We start from the raw sequence: 24,764 nt of genomic DNA on the forward strand, positions 1-24,764 counted from the left end.
ATCAGGAATTCTTCTAAAGCAGATTCCTGACTGCAATATGCACAAGTACCATGTGCATAGGGCATTCGATTTGTGCCCACAAAAAAACATATGTGGTTCCTCCGTTCCTCCTCATTCATGTGAAACCACTGAAGGAAAACAAAAATTAAAATATCTTACTCCAGCTATGGAGGGCCGTGTTTTATTGTTGATTGTTCTTTTTCTTTTTCTTTTTTTTTTTTTTTTGAATTAGTATCATCATCTATAGTTAGTAAATAACCAGAATAAAATTCAGTGTTACCACTGAGATGAGTGTATACTAGTAGGGGAGAAAACTCAAACTAAAACCAATTGTTAGTTAATATAGGTACATATATTCTTTCGTATATAATCACAAATAGCTGAGATTAAATCCTAATTCAAATAATTTAAGTTCTCTGTTTCAACATTCTGGCTTCTAGAGCACAGCTCCACTTACTTTAGTGGAATTTCTCGTACAAACTAGCACCTATGTTCCAGCCATCTGTGTTAGAAGTCAGAGCATCTCTGAGAGCACAGTAACACTTCTCCTTTACTGGATGCAATAGAAACCGGAATGCAAACAAGATCATATGGCTGGCTTTGTGTGGATCCCTGTCTGCTTTGCTTTTATACTGGTAGAGAGAGGTACCCATGGCCAGCTACAGGATCAGGCCTGCGTGAATAGCTCGGATGGGCAGAATATTCTGTCATACGTCTTCATCCCTCAGGGAAGATGACAAGGGAAAAGCGTAGGCAGCTGCCAGCTTGCTGTATAATGCAGAACCAGGAGAGAATTTTTAAGAAATATTGTCTGGAAACAATATCCTTCTCAAGGATCAAAACCCGTGACCTCTTCTATTTAGAGTCTGCCACTACTAATGCCATCCAGTAGATCATCATCTCCGTAACAGCACCAAACAGTCAGAAAATGACTTCTGCCTGTCTGCTCCTTCACAGATTTCCTACTCTCTGCCAGCACAGAGAATCCTACTGTATTAATGGGTCTAGCAGATCAGTTTTGTTGAAAGGTTGATTGCACAGGGATTTGATTTCTTCTGATAGTTTTCAAGGTCTGATTTTGTAGCCTTTTGTATAGATCTAACTGCCTTCATGGAGCACAGTGTAACAGAGAATCAAATTTGCTGGGCTTGTTTCTGCTGTCATTTACACCAAAAAAATTAATAATTCTAAAATTCATATTCAATTGTTCAACTCAATTCAGAAAAAACTTTTTCAATTTTGTTTATTAAAGTAATTGTTAAAATGATTTATTCTGTGAATGTTTCAAATTATTTTAGAAACAGATACTCTTAAAATAGAAGTACAGGTGTCATCCTGCATCAATCCTGCTGAACAAAATTGGCTCCTGCCATAACTCTCTGCCAGCTAGAACAGCTCTTACTCTGTTTAAGACTTTGATAGGAATATCATGAAAATATTTCTTTGTGCTGTGCACCCAGCAGGACTAACTTGGAGAGAATCCGAAGCAATAGCAGTAGTGCTTTGAAGCAAAGCAGAAATATGGTAGGACATACAAGCCTTGCAAATTTGACCATACACATTGAATCCTTACTTATAGTTATTCTATCCATTCTCCTTGATAGGAATTAAGGCGTCTATAGATTATAAGGAAGATACATAAAAGCACAAATTCAAGTGCCCAAATCTCAGAGATTTTCAATGTAAACTGAATGCTTCCAATCTGGAGAAACAGTCCCACAGGCTAAACAAGGGAGGGAAGGAAATCTTAAAAAATAGCTCATTACAACATGAATACTTAGATTTATTGCAGGCAGGTTTGAAGTTCAGTATACTTGAGAGTAGCCGACTCACTGTAGAAAGAAGGAATAGAATTTAATGAGGCTAAAGGCAAATTTCTTGGGATAGTAATGTAATTAAAAGAAGTCATTTTCACATCTACATCATGGTCTCTCCCCTGAGTAAGTGTAAGTTTATTTAGAAATATGCTACAATTACTACAAGAAGAGGACAAGTAACTTTTACTTTAAAATTTGTTTAAAAGTTACTTGTTCTAGAAGGCAGTTCAGAAAATGAAATGCAGATATCAAAATTAGACCTATTTATCAAATCTGGTGACTCCAGAAATGCACTGGTCTATTCAGGTATTAAGTATCTGAAAAGATGGAACAATAAAATAGCCATATATTAATAGCATTAAACAAAGCTAAAATGACACTGGAAAATTTCATTTTTGATACGCTTGTGCTGGTAAAAGAAAAATGATGAAACTCTGTAGAATACACAAAAAAAAATTGCATCAGAAATAGTATAATTAAATTGCTTCAATTATATCTTGTTGATTTTGGTTCTGCTAATGTCTTTTGTAGACAGCTGGAGAGACGATTAGAAATTGTTTTGGTGTGGGGAAGTAAATTGTGGGTGGATGCGGGTGAAAATACTTTCCTATTGAGAACATTAGTAGTGTTTTGTTTGAAGGACCTTTTTTCATCCATTAAATTTTAATTCTTCATGGGAAGCTTATTTCTGAGTGAGCTTCTTGGCTGTGTGAAAGATGAAGCAATTGGTTCCGAGAAAATAAATTATCTGCACACCTTTGTGTTTAACAGGGTGTCAAAGAACTTTCTACTGTTTACGGTCTGTTTCTGCTCTCACTTCACTAGAGAAAATTCACAAATTCATCTTATGGCCCAAGTGAACGTCATGTTATGAACTTGATCTCCTGAATGACAAAACTCAGAATTTCTTCCAATGATTCTTGTGTGTAGCCCAGAAGCATAGTTTCTTTTAGATAATGGACCAGTCATTAGGTTAAGACTTCAGGAAAACATTTTCCACTGCTTAATTTCTCTTTATTGATAATCTGCCTCTTTTCAGTTTGAACCATCTCTCACTATTTACTCACTATTTACTATCCTTCTCTCTACATTGATAATTGTAGACTGGCATCAAGATACCTCTTATTCTGCTCTTTGATATATTCAATGGATTAAGAACCTTAGGATTCCCACTATAAGCCATGGTAGCTGAGTTTTCTTATATTCTTACAGCCACAAATGACTGTAGGAACAGCACTTTTAGAAACATCTTTCATTTTTCACATCCTTTTCAAAATATGAGCACTGGAACTAAATAGAGTAATGGTTTTACTTATCACACACACACACACACACACACACACATACACACTTACAAAACCATTTTCTATTTGTGTTCATTATTTCTTTCCTTATGCATCCAAGGCATATCCTGCTGTCTCCGTTAGTTGCTACATCATACTAGGAACTCACGTACAGTTGCTTAACTAAAACTGTAGTTATTCCTTTGTCAGTGTACCTGAGATTCAAAGCACATGGCCTCATCTAGACTAACTTTAATGAAGTTAGTTGATAAAAACTGTGGAAGTGCACGGAGTTTCAATTAATTGCTTTTGCTTGTAGAAAACAGGATGAAGTATCCATCACATCCTAATGATCCTTATTTGGCAGGGAGACTCTTCCCCATATTTCTTATGACAGGTTGTCTATGTTTGTGGTGGTGACACTCCACTTCTGAGCCTGTTGAGAGGCACTTCACAGAGATGGAGATAGAAAATGGAGCTAGAACAGAATCAAATTCCTGTTACTCTGAAATTTCCCCCTAAAGCCCCCCAAATCAGTGTAGGCTTTGGTATTTTCTATTTATTCTCAGTTAACTAGATATGTCCAGTATGAAAATCCTGTGAGATCCAAAGCTGCTTAGAGCCTGTATGAGGCTCCTCATTCACTTCAGACCTAGCGGAGCTGTGCTATCAAATGTATAGAAATATAGAAACTCCTCAACCTGCTTCTCTTGTTTTGAGGGATTTGCACATTCTGTGCATGGATCCCAAGTTTTCTGCTGCAAGCCCCAGCTGTAGGAAATGTTGCTTGCCCATCTATTCAATGTCAAAGCAGAAGGCTCAAACAGAATCTGTGTTCTGCTTAAAATATATTTAGAATACATTTCTAATTAGTCATAATTACAAGGAGTAATTGCAATCAATATTCACAGTGTTTTTCAAAAGTTTTGCAAAATATGAAAATAATCCTAATGGATTTGTAAGATAAACAACACTTGAGAAGACCTGTGCTATTAGCCACAGCTTTTAAATTGTGTTAGTTTAGCTCTTCATTACTGGGAGGATGATTGTTGATACTTTATGAAACTTCATGTTTTTGTACGCTTTTCAAATATTTACTTTTTAATCAGATGTAAAGTAAAACAGTTATTCAAATGTTTTAAAAAACTGATGAGTCTGGCTAAGTTATGCTGTTGAACAGATTCTGAATGCAGTCCCCCAGAAGAAGCTGCCTCTTGAAATGACATTTTCCAGTGCAGTATTTTTCAGTAGATAAATTTATAGCTGCGTATTCATATGCATTGTTCTTTGGGGGAAAAAGAAGTCTTAAATTTCTAGCCATCATTTTTACTGCCAAACAACTGCAGGAAATCAAGCTTTATTTTAGGCTGCTTTGCCACTGTTCCTGCTACTGAATATCTTATGAAATGTAATAAACTATATCTAAAGTATATTATACTCTTCCTGCTTACCAAAGGCAGTGCTGAACTACAATTCTGACAAGGAAAAAAAATAAAAAAAATGCTGTTTCTAATATGATATTTCTAAAATACAGTCTCTGTCACTAATACATTGTTTCATCTGTAATGTTATATAATTGTCAGGACAAATATTGTGCTCTGTGCATGGCCAAAGTGTAAATATTCTACCAGACTTGAAAATGTAATAGCAGTAGGGAAAAGCACACGACATATAAAGGGTTTTTTTTGTTTTGTTTTGTTTTGTTTTTTGGGTTTCCAGTCCCAAATTTTAAAATGGTTTTTGAATTAATAAGTATGTCCTGTAAAAATGTAAAAACATTATTCCCACTTTTATATCACTGAACAGTTTAATAGGCTCATGTAGTTAGAGTTGGTTGGGCTTTCACTGCAAATAACATGGAGCAGCACTTGCTTTCAGCTCAGTAGGGACAGCTTGGGATAATTCATCCAAGGATAATAAGCCAGATTCCCAGCCTGTGTATGTTGTATGGTTCTCCTGATTTCAACTGTGCCATGCCAGATACATATCAACTGAGTATTTGGCTCGGTGCTTGAAGTCAACAGATTATACCAGCAGAACTGAGAACAGAGCTTGGCTGAAGAAATTAGGCCACAAATACAGAAATTAGTAATTTCGCATCATTGTTGGTGGGAGGGAAGACCTAGAAATAAACATTTGCAATGGAGGAAGGCCTCTAGATCTTTAAGCGAGGAGCTGTGCGTGACAGGAAAAGGCAGGACGTGTCACGGTCAGCGTGTGGGAGCTACCGCAGTAACTGCCGCCGAGGCAGGTCATGGCGGAGGCTGTAGGCCTCAGTGCTTCCCCTCTGCAGCCCGGACAGTCCCTTTCACCCCTCTCCACGTAGGTAGGGAGTGCATTGGTGACCATGACTAGAAAGAGCCTAAGAGCAGGGCTGAGCAAAAGCAGGTGGCCTCTGGGAGACGAAGCTCTGGGAGGCTTGAGCCTGCAGCTGAGGCCAGTGGAGCTGCTCAGTGGACAGTGATGTCCTCCAGCAGGGATGAGCACAAATTCTGGCGGTGGGTGGCTAAACCATCACGCCTGATGGGGATGTGAAACTGCAGCTTTACTCTCCTCTTCTTGCATAAATTTTGCACCAGTGTGACTCTAGTGACATAAATACAGTTACTCCTGATTTAAACACCTGATTTAAAGTGAGGAAATGTTTATTCCCCACAAACTGCTAATTTACGACATTGATAGTATATATGGCTTTCAGAGGTTCCAATTTTTATCTTTTTTTTTTTTTTTTTTTTTTTTTTTTTTTTTTTTTTTTTTTTTTTTTTGGATTGGCTTGAATAAGATCAAATTAAATCAAAAAAAAGGGGGAGGAGGGAGGATCTTCCAGCTTCCTGGTCTACACCTAGAACAGCAGACCATGCTAAGACCATGGGGATCAGGAAAGTCACCTCGGTGGTCATCTGGAAATTCAACAAGCATCAAAGAAACCTTCTTAAATAATTATATATAATTAAACTGTTGAAAGCGAATCTAACATAAAAGTCTAGCAAAGCATCAGAATAGTTTTAAGAAATCTAATTAACTTTTTTTTTTCAAGATTGTAAAACTGTTTAGCTATTAATATGAAAAACAACTAGATTGAGGATGGCTGATATTAGATGGTACACATGGAGCAGTGAATTTTGTCTGCTGTTTACTGGTTTAGAGAAACTGTATATACACTATTTTATTCACAGAGCAGTAATTAACACTTTCCACCACATTTTATTTAATTAGAAGTGTTTAGGCTGCTCTTTTATTAACATTTAGAAATTGTAATCAATCAGACATTTGGAGGAAGCTCCTCAGCTGTCATAAATCTTCTTGGTGGCAGAGCCATGATCAAAAGCAAGGCACGCTGAGCCCTGTATCCAGGTGGGCTTCACCATGTGGTGCTGCCCTTGCCTTCAACTGCTGAACTCTCACTTCACTTCTCACATCATGAGCGCTGGAAGTGGCCTTTTAGCAAGTTTGTTCTTTTATTTTGAGTAATTATGAGTTATATATAGCTAGCAAAAATAATGTTATTGAAATATTGGCATTGCAATATATCAGTATTTCAATAATCAATACTGTGTAAAGGAGACAGAAGTTATAATACAACTGAAATAGCTAATCTTTTTTTCATTGAGTTCTGGGTTTGTTATATAAATACACTATATTTGTTATATTTGAAGAAAGTAAATTGTACTTGAAGGAAGATCTCCCGAGAAGTTTAAAAATAACCAGCTATTTCTAATAACCCAAATATCACAGTAATTTACCATCAATATAGGCCATAGTATCTTTGTGCTGTGCAACTGTTCTTTTCAGTTTATCAACGACTGTTATTTGACTTGTTCATATCCAGGATTTATTTTACCAGAAATATATTCCTTTTCATATTAACACTTTTTTTTCCAGCCTTGTATTTTCCTAAATGCAGAAAATGTAGTACGTACCCACTGCAGATGGTTAAAATTTTTCATAACAGACTAAAATTTGTGTTTTATAACAGGCTAAAATTACTGGTGGTGAATTCTTGGATGCTTAAATTGAAAGTGTGTATATGGAAAATGTGATACACAATATCTTAAGCTGAATGGCTTGCCCTTTGAGTGAAAAATGAGAAACTTAAAGCCCTAAATTCATTATTCACTATAGTTATCATTTTTGAAGTAACAAACTATTCAAATTATTTGAGAACTATCTTCTTATGATGAGATTTTTCAGTGGTTTGAGGCATTAATGTGCAAGGGTTCTCATTTTGAAAACTAAAAAATTCTGGCTTAAGAGATACTATTGAGCACAATTTAGTGCAACTCATTTTATTTGCTCCTGGTTTGCAATGGATCAAAATGAGTTTACAATCACAAAGCTTTGCGATCACGTAAAAATGTATTTACATATAAGAAAAGGTGCAGGCAGTTGAAGTGTAATGACAGAACTGGGCTGCAATTTGCAATTCCTTCTCAGCCCTCACTCTCCAGCAAGTGCTTGCGGAGGCTGCACAACGTCAGAAAGAGATCCTAAGCAGTTAGACTGGTGTATTTTTACCCCTCCAACCCCTTTCCCATTTTTTTCAGTCTTTTTGCACAGTCCATCTCCTTCCATATTGTTTTTCTTTTATTATTTTACTTTTCCCATTTTCCCCTGAGATATCTTTGCACTCTCTCTACTATGCTCCTCGGTCAAAATCATGTTGGAGCTGAGGGATACAGACATGTGAATTGCAGGGCACTGGTCCTGATCAATAAATTTTTAATCTCTCCTCCTGCTTATTAGCTGAGGCTCAGTCCTGAGACCCCCTCACTGTGTAGGACTTGGGAAACTTGCTTCGTTCCTGTGCCCTTATTATTGTACCCCCTATAAAGGGCCAAACTATCACTTGTGGAAAACCGCCTTTACTCGGGCAAAAAATATTTTATTGACTGTATCAGGCAGAGAAACAACTGCTTTTTATGATACACAAATTTCTGGTGCTGTCGAATGTTGAGGGGCTGATCCGAGTTCTGCCCGGTTCTATCCAGGGTAAGTGGCAGTTTTTCCACATTTGATTAGAAAATTTGATCCACTGACAGGGGTGGGATATTTACCTCAGTAGCGAGGGCGGGATCTGTCATGCTGCCTGTCTTAAAGTTTTCCAACATACTCTAGAACTGAAATTATCAGGTTCAAATTGCTTTAAATTGGCTATTGAATACAAGCCGTTAAGGAGAACTCAGAATGGGAAAATGTTAGAAAATTAACTTAGAATTCCTATCACAAATGACCGTATTTTTTAAATATTTACTCCTAAAAGTCTTATGAGAAGACCTTCTGATTAATGAATGCTAATAACTGAGCTTACAAAGAACTGCAGCAAATCCCGTCCAATTTTTGCACTTTGGAAACGGTACTGTTTTGTTTCATGTCACGTAAATTTTGTTAAATAGACAACACACTGCTTCCCTGGTGCTTTCGTTTCCCCCCCTGGATTGTAGCAATGGAGCACTTGCATGTTGTGTTTGATGCCTTGCATGACGAAGACATGCAATGGCAAGTTCCAGTCTGCATGCTGCTTAATGAATGTTTTCCTTTTCTCTCCTTCCCTGTTATGTGCTTACAGAAGACAACTATGTGGAAGGTGGGTGCTTTCTACATTATTTTCGTAAGCTCTTGTTTTTCCCTTCTGCTTAGTGTTTTTTTCCCTTCTGCTTAGTGTTGTAAAGGTACACGTATCATTCGGTACGGTAAGTTGCATTTCTCTACCCATAAAAGTTTACCAGGTTATTAAATCAGCGTGATTTTTTTTTCATACAGAACAGAAGCAAAGGCTTGTTTTGATCCTGGCAGTACTGGTGTAAGCTGAGATTCTCTCTGTTGAAACAATGCAATTTATAATCATATAACTATTATTGCTCTTCAAAATCATCCTAGTGATTTGCAGGAGAACTGATTTCTTCTCGTGTTCTGTATGAAAAGCACTCCAAGAAAATGTTTGTTTCCTGAGTATGGAGCATACTTTCTCCTCATAAGAATGTAATGCATGTTAAATACCTGCGTTTTTAATGACTTAGGGAAATTTCTCTTCAATACCACTTTGTTATGCTTTTCAGCATAAAAGTTTAGGGGAAAAAGGTGTATTTGTCAAACATTTCAGCGTAATGCATTCTGCCTTTTCGACATTAGACAAGAAGAGACATGTGATTTTAGTGTTAATTTTGGAATGTAATTAAGTCCTCTTAAAGAAAGTAAAGCACAGGGCAGTGGAAACTAAAGCACAATGCCTTCTAACCTGAATATTGGTGAGTATATTTACCAGCTGGGAAAATATCTTTGTGCACATATATACAACAGTTGTAAAAGCATAAAATATTGTTCATAGATCAGTCTTCCAGGGAATCGATGCCGTCCTTTTGTTTATAAGCCAAAAGGTGCAGGTGCTTTTTAACATATGTGAGCCTTGAAAATTCTCTCTGGGCTGAATCTTTCCATAGTGGAGTAATCCTTTCAAAAGTGACTCTATTTATACTGTGGATGTACATTCATTTTTTGGAATACTTTTTGAGCTCTTCTTAAGAGTTTGGTGGGTTGCTTTACAGTCCAGGTGGCTGCCCTGGCACAGATGTGACACTATCAGTGTCAGTGCTGCCTTTCTACGCTACCACCGACAAGGGCTAATAGAGGTGCTCAGATTTATCACACACGTGGTCTGGGGAATTTTATAAAAGCATACAACACCAGTAAAAGAGACAAAATTTAAACAAATCCCATGCTTTAATTGTGCACACTCTCACTGGCATACATGTCAATACAATTTCCCTTTTATTGTGCAGTAAAAATGGCACAGGCAATATAACCAAAAAGCTTGAAAGCCTGGCAATAAGTATCTACTCTTATCACGTTATTACCTTTAATATGTGCATAAAACTCTTACTGGTGTCAGTATGAGATACAAATGTGAATTAGGATCCATATAACTCTTAAAGGAGACACAATTTCATTTCCTATATTTATTTACACACAATAGTACAAGGCCTGAAAGACAGTTACTCCAGATTTACTTCGATCTAATTCTTAAAGCTGCAACCTTAAATTCATTCCAACATAGGTTTGGGTATTTGTACTCCAGTTGAAGTTGTTCAAAGCAAAATACGTGTATTCAAAGCAGAATTTGAAAACATGACTATGATTTTTCATCTTTGATTTCTGTGATATCTGAGCACCTCCCTAGGTCAGTCTATATAAGAAAACAGAAGGATTTAGTATTCATACTTCAAATTACATATATTGCTGGTATGAAAATGCTACATTTTTTTTGCTCAAATAAAACTATGATTGATCATTTTTGTCATAGGTTTACCATGTTTTACATTTCTTTTAGCCTGTTATCTGCATGCAATTTACACAATAAACTATGAAAACACTCTATCATGTCCACTCCCCCGTCCATTCTGTGCCCCTTAGCTTCCTCCTTCTATTGCTAAGTTTATATAGAATCATACGATGATCACACCTCCATACAAGAGGTATTCCTACTAAATCTCTAATTCCTAATTCACAAAGAAAAGGCCTCTATCAGTTTGCCTATAAATTACTGGTGCACAAATGACTGTATATAATGTGTGGCATGCTTGTACGTGGCTATCTATTTAAAGCTGGAATTTTCTGAGTGTTTATATTCTCTATTCTGTGCAAACGATCATTTTGAAAATCTAACAGTGATTGCTCTCATGGTAGATTTATGTGCATCATTTTAACCACTTTGCAGATTGTGCAGGTTCAGCAGTAGCAATGCTTAGCTGTTCCATAGCCTTCATTAATAGATTGCAGGAAGATAAAATAAGGTAAGTATTATTATGCCCAGTTAAAAATAAGTACACGAAAGCTTACAGCTTCACAAATAAAGTAATATAGAAAGTCAAACAATGTACAGTGTCTTGAGGACAAGTATAGTGCAAAATTTTTAAATGGATAGATGTTTGGTTTAAGTGGTATATGCTTTTTACATTTACTTGACTTCCTGTTTTATAGCTGAACAGTATTGTAAGTGACTCTTAAAATTCAAGTGGTTTCTATGAAGTTCTCAAGAGGCTCTTCTGCTATTTAGGTTTTTCCAAATTATATAAGAAACATGTGTTTATGAGTGGCCAATCTCAGATACCTTTCTAGCAGAAATAGAAGTTATCAGGGCTGTTGTAGTGTTCCTAAAGCAAGGCTTTCTTCTTAGGCTCTTTGCTGTAAAAGAAGGTGATTAAGCACAAGTTAGTAAGAGATTTTATCTTCTTTGCTCTTCCCTAGGAGACAGGACAGGGCTTTCCTTTGCATCTTTTAAGAGCAGTCAGAGCTCACAAATAGCTCTAAAGCTAGAAGCTGCTAAAAAAGCCATAATTTATTAAAGAAAGCAGTTTTAGAACCTTTGACCCCTTTTGTTTCCTTCTCAATACGGTCAAGGCTATTTCAAAAGTATGAGATTTCTTATGCTAGATACCAATACAGTGCAAGAGAAAAAGGGAAATAATCACGTAAGGAGACTAATATTTTCAGGCAATACAGCAAGAGATTCAAATAGTGAAGTTCAGAATTAAAAGATTAAAATTTGACTACAGGATTTATGCTTCATACTTTTCGGTGAGTTTCGGTTGCAGCATCGCTGGTGCAGCAAGAGCACACGTGAACCAATTTTTGCTCTCTTCCACCAGCCTTATCTGCAGTCCAGCTGTATGATATTTCCACAGTAATGTTCACGTAGGCAGCTCTTCAGGACCATACTCTTCTTTCCTTTACATTGATGTGAGGCCCAAATAACTGCACCAGCTGCACTGCACTTTAGCTCTAAACAGTAACTGCCGTGAGAGAAATGGGGTGCATCACAGGTCTTTTAGTTTAACAACAGATCTAAAAAGGGTGACATTAAAAGCACTAATTCAGGAAACTCATTGTTAGTCTACTTGAAACATCACTTGAGATTTTGAACTGATATGACATGAATCCTTTAAGACTGATTGCAGTCAGAAATATCTTCTTTGAACTCTCCCAAGTACTATGAGTCATTTGTGCACCTAATTTTCTTTGTGAATTAGAAATTGCAGGAACTCTCTAGGAAATCTGCTTTCCAATAAAGAACAGGATATTTTATTGCACACCTTCTTTGTGTGAATTAACTTCAATAAATTGCAAATGAGATATTAAAGCATCATTTTCTGTAGTTGTTGGAGAAGAGGAGCACATGTTTATAACATGAATAACTTTTAATGGCAAAAGTGGATCTACAAACAGCTAAATTCAACAAGAGTAAGTCTGTTTTTTAAACGCGATGTAAATGTGAAAAAGCTTCACAGTCCTAGAAGAATGTTCTCCCTGCATAAAATTATCCTCGGGGAGAATGTGAGTGTCATTTTGTTACCACGCATTAAAAAGCTGAATATTTTTGGTTGAAGATTAATGAAATTTGGCCTTGATTGAGTAACTATCATTATGGACATCTGTTGTGAAATGTCACTAGAGGTATAGGACTGTGTTGGTATGATTGGACTTGACCTCAAAAATCATTTTTAAAACAAAATCCTTTTCTCACAGATCTATGAAGTAGCCTCAGAAGCTGTCACTTAAATTTTCTTTATTGGCTATTTATTTTCTACTGCATATGTAATAATTTGCCTTCTCTGGAAGAAATTCATTCTGTTCTCATGTGTTTCACACAAATAAGGAGACATCCCTTGCATTATCATTTCAATGTGACAAATAAATTTTATTTAATTACCTGAAATGCTCATTTTTTATGAGGGGAAAAAGATCAGACCCAGCCCATTTTTCAGGTTTACACTTCTCCAGGTCTTTAATGACATTTAACAAGCAGAGGACAGGAAGTCCTCCCAGCAAAGCATTCAAAGCAATATAATCAAAATACAATAAAGACAGATGGAATATTAAAGGAATTGGTTGGATTTGAAAGCATTTTATTATTTCCTGTCACTCCAATTCTGTTACACAGAATAAATACACAATAAAACAGCACCCAGTGTTTGAATTGCAGTTCTATTACTTGTAGCCCAAAGCATTCCAACCAGTGGTTGAAAAATGCTCTTTGATTTCCCTCCGTGACACAGACATCTCATAGGAAACAGATGCCTGTCACAAAACATTTTTGTCACTGTGACAACACCACCTTCCCGTGCTCCCTTGTTCATTGCTGACTGTGCTCTTGTTTCCCTTCAAGGTCTGGCGCACCTGATGATGGGCGACCAAGGTATGGGCTCTGTTCCTTTTCCACTCTGCTTTCATTGTTTCTTCTTGTTCTGTAGCTGCTTTGAATCCATCACTGCAAATGATGGGCGAATGCTTGAAAGCTGTCTTTGGCTGCCAATAAACACATGGTTTTACTCACATCTTTCTTATTTCATTCTATATATTTTTGTTTGCTCCTTAAGCTTGTGTCCTTCCTGCCTCCTCAAATTCCCCTTTCGCAATATAATAACTGAAAAGAGGTGAGAGAAATGAAAAGGTGATTAAGAAAAGTTTACGTATTGATCAGAAAAGACAATTTCTGGGTAAAAGACAAACGAAGCACAAGAGCATTCTTCAGATAGTTCCTGAAAGAAGATATTCAGCTTGTCCCCTTGTACACAGTGAAGAGTCCATTTGCATTAATGCATGGCTGATTGGAAACTTGCAGAAAGTACCTGCTCCTGGCTTCTGGAATGCTGAGAATACAATCGTGCAACCTAATGAACTCAGTGATTTTTCTTCTCCTAACCCATTGTTCATGTTACTTTCTGTGTCACTCTTTCATATCTAAGCATGGGTTACTTCTATGTTTCTCTGCATGTACATGGAAAAAAATAAACTAACTCCCTAATATGACACTGATTGCATCTCCATTTGTCTCCAGACACTTAACTTTATACTTGTCTCTTTTCATGTTCAGATATTACTGCATTTACATATACTCTCATGACTCTTACTGTTGTTTCTCTCCTCTTCTTTATTCTCTCTTTGTCTGGAAATGCTTTCTTCATGGAACCATTTCACCAAATCCATAGGTAAAAGTAAAGGTACTACATGATTTTCCTTATTTTGAAATGCCATCAATATACTTTAATGTATGTCTAAGTAATGTGAATAAATGTAAACCTTTTTTGCACTGAAAATGTGAGGTAGGTATATTTTTCAAGTAAATATTGCATGGATATGAAGGTAAGGATAAGTGTCCTAAAATACAGGTTGACCTTTTTTAAAGTCTGCCTCTTGTTTTTGTGAGGGATGTAGAGATGGGTATGTGGCAGTAATAAAGGAAGCTACAGTTGTAGAAAGCATTCAGGATAAAATAACAGTCACATTTTGAGGTATGCTTGATTTTCTGCTCTCAAGGAGATGTAGTCTAAACCATCAGGCACTGAAATAAGCACGATGTGTTGCTCAACTGCAGCTCTCTAGAGATAATCTGTCCAGGGCCAGTCCAGAGCTTGATGTTAAATTCTAATCTGAATAGAACTGACTGCAGCTAGTCTCAGCTTTCAGCTGATCACGTGTCCTAAGATTTTTCTTACAAATTAATCACTTGGATTAATTATATCTGAGACAAGAATTGGACAGAGGAAGAAGTAACATCAAAGAGAAGTGTGAGTTTTATTTTGGATTTTTTTCCTCCTCTTTTTTTTTTCTTTTCCATCAACTATGATAAGAATTAAGAATACCAACTATGTTTACTTCTTACTCCATGTGGTAAGTCTGGAGAAAACACACATATTAGGCATAAAACATTCCATTTAGATAAACACTAGATTTTGCTATGGACATACTTCTTCACAGGTTTTATATTTGTACATTTTTATTATAAAAAGATGGTTATTTAATCTGTATTATAGTAATCAGTAATACAGTTCTGTTCATCCTAAGCATTCATCAGATTGTATCTACCCGTGGTATTGATCAGAAAGCCAACCTGTATGGCAATATGCTACTGACTAGATAAAGTAGAAATAAACTTCTCATGTTCCTTGGGATCTTGGCTGCTTTAGTGCTGCAGAACCTCGAAGGTGCACGGGATTGAAGTCTACAGTTGCAATCCCATAGTGTCTCCGCCACATCACAGTTTCTGGAGTGACTGTGCACCTGCTTATGCCTGCAATCGTATTTAAAGGGGTTGGAGAGTTCTGGAGTCATAAATTTTCTTTTTTAGGAAAAGTTTTAAGTGAGTAAAATAAAATCAAAGGCCTTATTATGTGTTTCCTAGGGCTGTTTTATCTGCTGGTTGGTCTTTGCTGTGTTTTTCATAACAGGATCGTGTAGCTCACTTTCTTCACTCAGATTGTAAATATCTTGGGTGGATTGCCATTTTATAGTAATTGACCTTATATATATTTCTTTCTGTTCTGAAGGAAAAGCTTTTTTGTATTCTTTACATAGGATATATTATGTAATATATGCAGTCCTGAAGATTATTTGTATGAAAAGATAGATCTATGAATACATGGCAATATTATGAATATATGTTAAAAGTTATAGTTGATATGCAAGGCAGATTTTAGGAACAAAAAACTTCTTGTGCTATGGTTAGACATTTGTCTTTTTTAAGATTTTGCAATTATATTTAAAAATAATGACCTTGGATATACTAGCTACATTTAGTATTTAATGATATGCAGTATGACATAATTAAAACACAAGACCCCCATCACTAAGTCTATTCATTTGACCACATTCTTCTCTTCATATTTTAGTCTTTTATTACATATATTTTGTTCATACGTGAATACTTATTGATATGTTTTGACAATCACAACAATACACACCATTTTTTGGCAAATATAAACTTGCATGTTTGTTCAAATGTTGGAAGGGGTTTAGATGTGTACCAACATCATGTGCCTATGACAAAAATTATCCCTTCATATGGGACCATATCCTCAAACCAGTAAAGATAGCATCATTTTATTGACTGTGTTGAAGCTACAGTAATTCCCATTATTAAAACCTGTGACTTTGGAACCACTGTGATAACACATGTTCATAATACATGACAGAAATGAAAGGTGACAAAAGAAAGCTCAGAATGAAATTCATTTGCAACTATTTCAATCTTTCAATATAATTTAAATTACTTTAGTGGTAGTTAAGGGCAATGATGAAAATTACTGCAGGATTCTGTGTGATTACATCAGGAATTATCTAATTTTCTATTGGAAACATAAGTGATAACTTAAAGAAGCTGAACTAAGTGTGTAAATGACTGATATACTGGCCACTTTAACTGTATTCATATATTCTTTGAGATACAGGAAAAAATATCAAAGTACCTTCAGGATTAAATGCCTAACACACAGGATGGTCACAGGGCTGGGACTTGGTGCTGGTAGAGGAAGAAAAGGCTTAGTAGCCTTTCCAAGCTGGCAAGCAATATCTCAGTAGAGGCACTTGCCACTTTATAATTTAGTTGCAAATGTAGCTTGGGGTACTGTGAATGAATTCCCAAGAGACTTTCTTAATATCAAAGTATTATCAATATTAGTGAAGTAATTATACGATCATAATCATTAATCATTTTCACCTATCGGCCACAAAACATTTGGGGTTGGAAGGGACCTCTGGGGATCACCTGATCCAAGCCTTGCATTCAAGGTTGACACCTAGGTCAACAGGGCTCATCAGGTTTCCCAGGACCATGTCCAGTTGAGGTTTGGTTATTTCCAAGAATCCACAAGCTCTTTCAGGCAACATGTTGCAGTGTTAAAGTGTTTTGTGATGAATAAAAACATAACTAACTTAGTAATACAACTAAGATGATACCACAACTAATGTGAAATACTCCATTTCTTCACTTTTCTCTAAACATTCCTTTTCTCCTTTTTATTTTCTTTCGGCGAGCAATGGAAGGAACTTATATTTCAGCTACTACAGTAAAGACACCTATAACTTCTGTTTTGTATTGCAGTTCTCTTAAGTTTATGCATATTTTTACATGTAGTTTGCTTCTATGCAAATATCCTACTATTGGCTACCTATCTTAATCATTCCATAACAAACCAATATATTCATAGTCATGTTCTATTTCTTTAGAGATCAAATATTGGTTTAAATTGTGATAATCATTCAAGTCCATAGGAAACTATTAAATGATATCTATCTGAGAAATAAATGTTTCTACCAAAAGACTAATAGTATAGCTGCAGTTTATTACAGTAGATTACAGTGTCTTGGTGGGTTAATATTTGGTATTGAGCATATAAATGCTGAAGAAAGACTACAGAATGTCAGCATTTGTGTCCACTTCCCAGGCAATGCAGAGCAAATCTCAATTTGCAGAAACTATTGTGTGGTATCTGTAAACCCAAAGCAATTCCGCTGGCTCTTTATTAGAGGAGATCTTGGTTGATTGTGAGTCACAGAATTCAGATGAAAGCTTCAAAAGTGTTAAAATAATTTTAATAAATCCTTAGATATTCATAACCACTAATATGGTATGGCATAGTTTTATTGGTGTCGTTCTGTTTTCACATAACATAATAGAACCTTGCACCAATAACTTTCACATCTAATTATGTGGAATCTTATCAACTTGAATACAAGCATGAGCTGATCTTATTGAAATGCTTTTAATTTTTGTTCAGTTTTCAAAAATCTAAAATAGTTTGGCCTCTTACACTCACTGAAGCAGAAGACTTTTAAGAAAATTACATCTTAAACTTAACAAAAAAAAAAGACTTTTTAATAAATTGAGGAACTTTTAAATGTAAAATTCTTCAAAATATTCCAAAACCAGCAAATATATATATATATATTACATACAACAAAATTCTTCTCAGAGATATTCATAATTACAGTTTAATAGTGGCTGGTGCTAACAGAAGATAATTATGTGTTTAGTTCATGAACTTATGTGTATCTATATATGTTCTGACACATATTTACCCTCTTATCTGTAGATTTTATGGTTTATCTCTTAAAATTTTCTTTCAGTATCAAACTGAAATACACTTTAAATGTTTTAATCACAGAGTAAAATATTTATGCATTTAAAAATTAAAACAATTTACTTGCACTTTAGCAGATGATATCTAGCAAGCCTACATTATGACATTTGCAGCTGCAGATACATCTCTGTCTTGAAATATAATCAATTAATGTTCCCTAAGGAGAAAAATGAGCAGAAAATGACCATTGAAGAAGGTTCTATCTAAAGTACATGGCTGAGAAGAAATCAATCAACATCAGGACCAGAAATGCAAATTCTGACTCGAGACACAAATGCCCAAATGTGTATCTGAGAGAGCTGAGTCATGATCAGCAGTATGAGGAGAAATTTTTAAGGACATGCTGTACACACCAAAAGAAGATATGTGAAGAAAAACTATATGAAATTGAGGCGAACGCCTTTATATTTTTTTAATGTTATTTTCTAGCATATGATATTGTTCAAGTCATGAGTCCTAGCAGCTTTTCATCACCAAAATAAAATGCTTATCACATTCTAAATCATTCTAATGACATGCAGATACATTCTTTTTATATGTGTGCTCATGTATGTGTAAGAACACATGTGCACACACATATACATACACACATATATGTATATTCTGGATCTCCTGTGGGTTCATTCTTAAAGGAGGGAAAAGAAATGTGGGACTAAAAGGAATTTTATTACAAAAATTGTTTTGTTTGTGATAGTGTAGATTTTTGCTGGTTTTAGAAAGCATTCTAGTGTAAGATATAATGACATATTCTATATTTTGACTTCCTCAACACACTAAGCTCCCAATGAGCTTACTCAATGACTCAATGAACAAACATTTTACCAGGAGAGGAGTATACTAGAAAAGAAGCTTCTCCAAAAAAAAAAAAAAAGAAAAAAGAAAGCTGTTTCAAAAAAGCAGTTATATATTACAGGCCAAAAAATGTTTTCTGATGATGAGAAAGAAAATGCTGTCACTGTGAAGAGGTAAAACATCTGTCAGAGCAGGTAAGCAATGAAGAAATAAGAAAACTAGGCATTTCTTGTTTAAAGCAGCATAGTCATACGGTTTTTAAATTATTCGCTTTTTTTATGTATTGCATTAGCAAATTGGACATAAAAGCTGCAGAATTCTATATCTTTTTCATATAGATAAATTCTGTATGTATTTCATAAAAAAAATTAATATGCATCTTTAATGAAATAGAAATTTCACACAGGCTTCTGCTGTGAATATTCTGTAGGATATCCTGGAACATTCTGTACCAGGCTCCTTTATCCCTTCTTTAATATCTGATGACATTACTGAGCCAAACACTAATTAGTGACACTAATGATTACAGCTTCAGTCTGGTGTTGCACTACAGCAAAGATTTTCCCTCAGAATAAATGCAGTTTTTGAAGTCTCTAGGAGCAGCTAAATAAATTAAGCAAAATGGACTCTGATCTCTGCTGTTTCACTAGAAACCAAAAATAATTATTTTGCACCTCACTCACAGTAGAAATCTCAACTAATTAATGAAACCAGAATCACACTGAGTCAGCTTTTAGCAAATGAAGATTTTGGGAACCCTTACTAAATCTAATAGAAAATGTGATCACAATTTCCAAAGAAACCAAGTTCAATGAAAAGGTAGAATTCTTAAGAAAAACACCTCAAAATTATACTGATACAATTGAGAATGTGGGCTGTGATCTCAAAATGCACATCATTGTAATAACACCTGGAAAAGAGTTATGAAGATACTTTTGGACAGAATCAGCTCTTTTTATAGAAGTTAAAATTTTGCGTACCAGATTTTTAACCTGCTTTGTAAGTCTATAATAGTTTTATATGCCTGCAATAATAGGCCAGGCTACTTTGAAGCAAAAATCTAGTGTGCTTTAAAACCTTTTAATTAACCAATATAATTTGCACTGATAGTAATAATAGGCGCTTCTCCTGCTATTTAAATCCATTTATAAGCCTGTCATTCTTAATTGCTTGAACCCAGCTTTCTGTTTCGGCTTTGGGGACCAGCTACAGTAATTATGGATTCACAGAACAGTCAAACTGTGCACAACTTGGGAAACATGGGAGCACAAAAAAGAAAACTTCTGTACTAACCGAGCCTAGATTATTGGGTTATGGACTATGCACTGCTATGAAATTACACCTTCACTATCCCTTTAGTGTTTTTCATACGTACTGACCTGTTATCCAACTATTTTTTTTTCAGGCTTATGAGGGAGAAAAAAACAATTGAATTTTTCTATTGAATCCCTTTAACAAAAGAAGTAATTTTGCTCCCACTTATGTCAGCTATGTTTGGTTTCTTTGCTGTTGACACCCACTTATACTCATTTTCTAATCAACACACACCTGCCATTTAAATTAAGCACAGCTTTTGTAAGCTAAGGAAATGAGCGAGTGACTGAGAGATTCTGGTAGATGTTGTCTTCTGCTTAAAGGAGACCTTTGCCCCCAAACAAGGAACAGCTGAACCTTTTCTAAAACATGTTCTTGCCCTTTGGAGGGCATTTAAGTAATTTGAGGCTGCCAAGGCAACCTTCATCTCCCACACCTGGTATTGCTGCATCACAGCTGCGAATGGAGCAGCTTTGGTATTGGGGGTGGAGAGCAAAACCTCTCCTTTCTTGCACCTGCCCTTCAGTGCTTCTCAGGGAGAGAGGAGACCACTTAAAAGGCAAGATCTGGAAGCAGGTGTGTATAAATTTATGTTTGCTTTAGTGGGTTTGTTCCTTTTTCTTGTATTTAGTCTGGGTTTTTGTACCAAGAGCTGCTTTTATTATCCTTCAGAAGGTGTGTTCACCTAAAGGTGAGAAACTCCAGAGGGTTGGTTCTTTATAGCAAGGTATAGTAGTAATTATGTGACCTCCACCACGTAATAGTAGTATCTCTTCATAACTAAAAATGAAAAATAATTTTCTTGATTTCTTATGTTGCTGAACCTGAATATATTCATTAGCAAGTACCTGACTTAAATCAAAAAAGCCTTTTCAGAAAGGGATGCCATGGGGTTTTGTAAATTACATGAGGCACCAATCCTCTTATGTTCTTAGGTAATGGCTGTGCTTAAAAACTTTTTTTTTTTTTTTTTTTCTTTCTCCCCTGAGGTCTTTGCAGTATGTATGGGCATTTGCCAGAGTCATTTAATGATCTAAGAAAACCAAGAGTTGTGAGCAAATAACTTCTGAAGTCTATCTTGCAAGGATATAGGATACAACTGATCATCCTGGTTAGGGTTTTTGGAGAATTTGATGGTGGGGGAAAAAATAAAAGTTATAAATGGCATGTAGAACAAAATGTCTTCTTAATAATTCCTGTTTTTTCTCTCTGAATGGGTGTGTTATTTCTCAAAGAAGAATTGAGCATCTATTTAAATGTGACTATTGACTAGTTGTTTTTGTAGCACTTTGATTTCTGTAGTGTTACGTGGGAGTAATTATACTGACCTGTAATACACTTTTAAAGATTTACATCCTGAAGACAGGATGAGAGTTCATGAAGGTCCCCTTAGATTCTGTTTTAATCTGCATAAGCCTGAAAGCTCTCAGGACACTTTCTTAAAAAAGTATTGAGGAGGTTGTATCATACCTTGGTCTGAACTCGGCTGAATACATGAGATACCTGTAAAATGTTTAAACTATGCAAGATGTTTGTGTGGTTGTGAACTTCTGAACACACCTGAGTAGACACCTTTGTGTCTACTTCGGCCATGTACTGACTTTGGTGTTTCATATCAGATGTCAACACTGTGGTCCTCTAATAAGCTCTTTTCACATAAGGATCCTATTACTATGCTGTTGCTTGGAAGAAAATTTAGAAGGAGTTGCAAAAAAAAAGCTGAAAGCAGAATTGGAGTAGCAAAGATTAACTTGGAAACTGATCTTTTTATTTTTTTCTAGGATATGTCACTATATCTAGGGATTGTATGTAGTTATATAGCTGTACATGATGGAGGAAAAGGTCCATGGCAAGCCTATATCTTGAACACTGACATAAAGCCCTCTGATTCCCACTGCTAGTTTACTGCTAAGTATCCCACACAGCCAAAAAAAAAAAAAAAAAAAAAAAGTTATTCAGACTAGTGAGTATGGGATATATCCTTATTGAAAATATTAAACACTGAATACATAAATGAAGTCATTCACAACTCGCAACACGTACGAGCTTGTCTACAGTTTTTTTGCAGTATATAAATGTTTAACAAGGTCTGGGTGCAGACACATGCGTGCATTTGTACATAAACAGATAAACAGGAGTGTTTTGAAACTATTTGCTTCACCAATGCTTTGTGAGCCTATGTTTCAGTAATATCACTATCAAGTTATTTATTATGACAAATAATAAAAATGACTGCCATGCCTGACTCAATAAGACACTTCTATGTGTCATATCTTTCCTCCTAGGAAAAGGAAAATACATGTATTGTTCTAAAATGGATAACTCTAAAAGTTATGTCTTATATTGTCTCTGAAACGAAAAATCTGTTTCATTAAGTTTTTTTTCTAAACTTGTGAGGTATTTCTCAAGCTGTTATGAAAGTAACAAAATTATCGTTTGTTTTCCTTTTCAGGACATGTCTAAGATGCACATTATTGTTTTTAGTAAGTCTATATAATACTCAGAAATGTCTACATATCTAGGTCATACTAATTAGCCACCTTGAGAAGCAAGAAAGTGGCTCTGCTCTACCTATCTGGTGTACTCTGGAGACTAGCACTGTCAGGAGGTCTAAAAATATGTTTCTTAGGTTCTTAGTCACTAACGTACCTAAAGAGGAGGCTTCTCATCTACTAGTTGGCAACTTGCAATCTGTATTATGCAGGAAGTAATACTAGATAATCAAAAACAACCCTTCTGGCCTTGAAGCCTATGAATCACACATAATGGAGAAATTACTGTGGTAACATCTAAGAAAATTGTCAGGCTTCAAAACCAGCCACCTCAGTTTCTTTTTACTTTGACTAATTTTATTTTTCCTTTGAAGATGGAGTTAGGTATCAAGGAGTCTCAAAAAAAATCCACTAAATCAAGCTGTAACACTCATCCAGTAGCAACTAACTGGAGCAAATACAGCAATCCCTTAAGCTGGAACTGAAATGAAAACTGAAACATCATTTTTCCTAGTGTAATAGAAAGACCCCAACATGTATGACTGAGTTCAGAGCAGACAGTTTTTAATGTAGGTTTTGCCTAGGTATCCTCTGAAGAATCCAACTTTTTGCTGTGATTGTTTTAAATACCATAATTGTGCAGTTTTAATCTTATTTTCAGGAGTGTTATGCCAATCAGTGCTTTAATTTTGTACAGACCCTTACAGCACTCTTACAATAGGAATCTCTTAGACATGAACAAAGGAGTCTCCCACCCTAAATAGCAGTTGTTGTGTCATCTAGAGGTAGATAAAACGTTTCAGTCTGTTTTTTACCCCATATCAGTGATGTAACTGGAAAAGGAGGAAGATGCCATCACAAACTAGACAAATCACTGAAATAATGAGATATAATCTAGAAGTTATTATGAAGTGGATAAAGCAGCCTTAAAAAAAAATTAGGCAGAAGAAAGATTCAAAGTGCTAGTACCCACAGTTTAAATTGAAGGACTGACCCATATGTTCCAATACATAATTTCTCTCTGAACTTCTTCAATCAAATGTATATTTGCTATGAGCTAAATAATATTCCTCAGTTGCATATGCTCGCACCCAAGGACAGGACTAGTTCGGGGAAAGATTTATTGTTCTACTTCCAAAGTCATAAAGACTTCAAATGTAGCAATTTTCATTTTTACTCTAGCTAGGAAAAGATTCTGCTCTTTGCTTATATTCAAAAATACTGAAGGGAGTTTGTGGCTTATTTGTGAACATATAAATTTGTAACTTATGTAATTATGTAATTCAATGAAGTTAGCATGCATTTTTCATATGTAGTAAGTACATATTGTAAAGAACAGTTTAATATATTCAGTTTCACGCCTTATACTTTACAAGTTTCCATGAAGAAATAACAGGACTTCATACGTAGATGATATTAGATTACTGAACAGCTGCCTATGTGCCATTATTGAGAAAATGATGACATAGTCATTGAGACAGAAAGTCTCTGTTAGAAGATGCTTTTATCCTCTTACTGTACCGTATAAGCTGCAGAAACAGCTGTGTGCAGAGCAAATAGTTTTGCCCTTCATCACCTCTGTTTATCTTAATCTTGTAATTTGCAGCTGTGCCTTAAGCTGGAGCTTCCACACATCCATCAGCGAGTTTCCTATATGGGGAAAGCAAGAAACTAGGCAATGTGGCAGTTGGCCTTCTCTTTGAAGGAAAAGCTGAATATGACTTTGCCATCTCTTCAGATTGTGCTCAAACTAGGCTGGTGCCACACAAATGAGTAAGTTTTAAATATATACCTGCCATTCCTGTGCTGCTGCTGCACAGGGAGGGTGCTGATATCAGAAGCTCCCTGATCCTCTTTCTGCTTCCTTACACTTCCATACTGCACAGCTTGCGGTGTCTGTTATGCTTGGATAACTAGTTTTGAAAAAGTGCTTGAGAATAGGGCATGCTGAAATGTCATGCCAGGCTTAGGGTTGCTTTCATATTTTTATAGATGGACATGGAAAATTGCCAGCAAAAGAAATCTCCTCCAGTTGTAGCTGGGTCAGTCTGTATAATCTATATTGCCAGCTAATATGCACCTTCACGCAGGTCAAGTAAGTTGGAAGAAAAATCAATGTATTTTCTTCATTTGTTTTCTTTTTTTTTTTTTTTC

General features: G+C 35.7%; 1 protein-coding gene across 6 annotated transcripts in view; it reads left to right on the forward strand.

Moving 5' to 3' along the window:
- The window catches only part of NRXN1 (neurexin 1), a 592,551-nt gene that overhangs the window by 52,655 nt on the left and 515,132 nt on the right, over positions 1-24,764 (forward strand). For 3 of the 6 annotated variants that reach the window (XM_026048050.1, XM_026048052.1, XM_026048054.1), the window contains exons 2-4: positions 8,667-8,684; positions 13,260-13,289; positions 14,083-14,094. The exons of 1 other annotated variant lie outside the window; for it this stretch is intronic. In XM_026048050.1, coding sequence (XP_025903835.1) covers positions 8,667-8,684; positions 13,260-13,289; positions 14,083-14,094 — 60 coding nt within the window. The remainder of the gene's footprint in view (positions 1-8,666; positions 8,685-13,259; positions 13,290-14,082; positions 14,095-24,764) is intronic. 2 more of the 6 variants (XM_026048048.1, XM_026048049.1) reach the window with 1 other exon arrangement.

Source organism: Nothoprocta perdicaria, unplaced genomic scaffold, assembly GCF_003342845.1.
Source record: "Nothoprocta perdicaria isolate Ctin4 unplaced genomic scaffold, notPer1 scaffold_51, whole genome shotgun sequence".
Taxonomy (NCBI): Eukaryota; Metazoa; Chordata; class Aves; order Tinamiformes; family Tinamidae; genus Nothoprocta; species Nothoprocta perdicaria.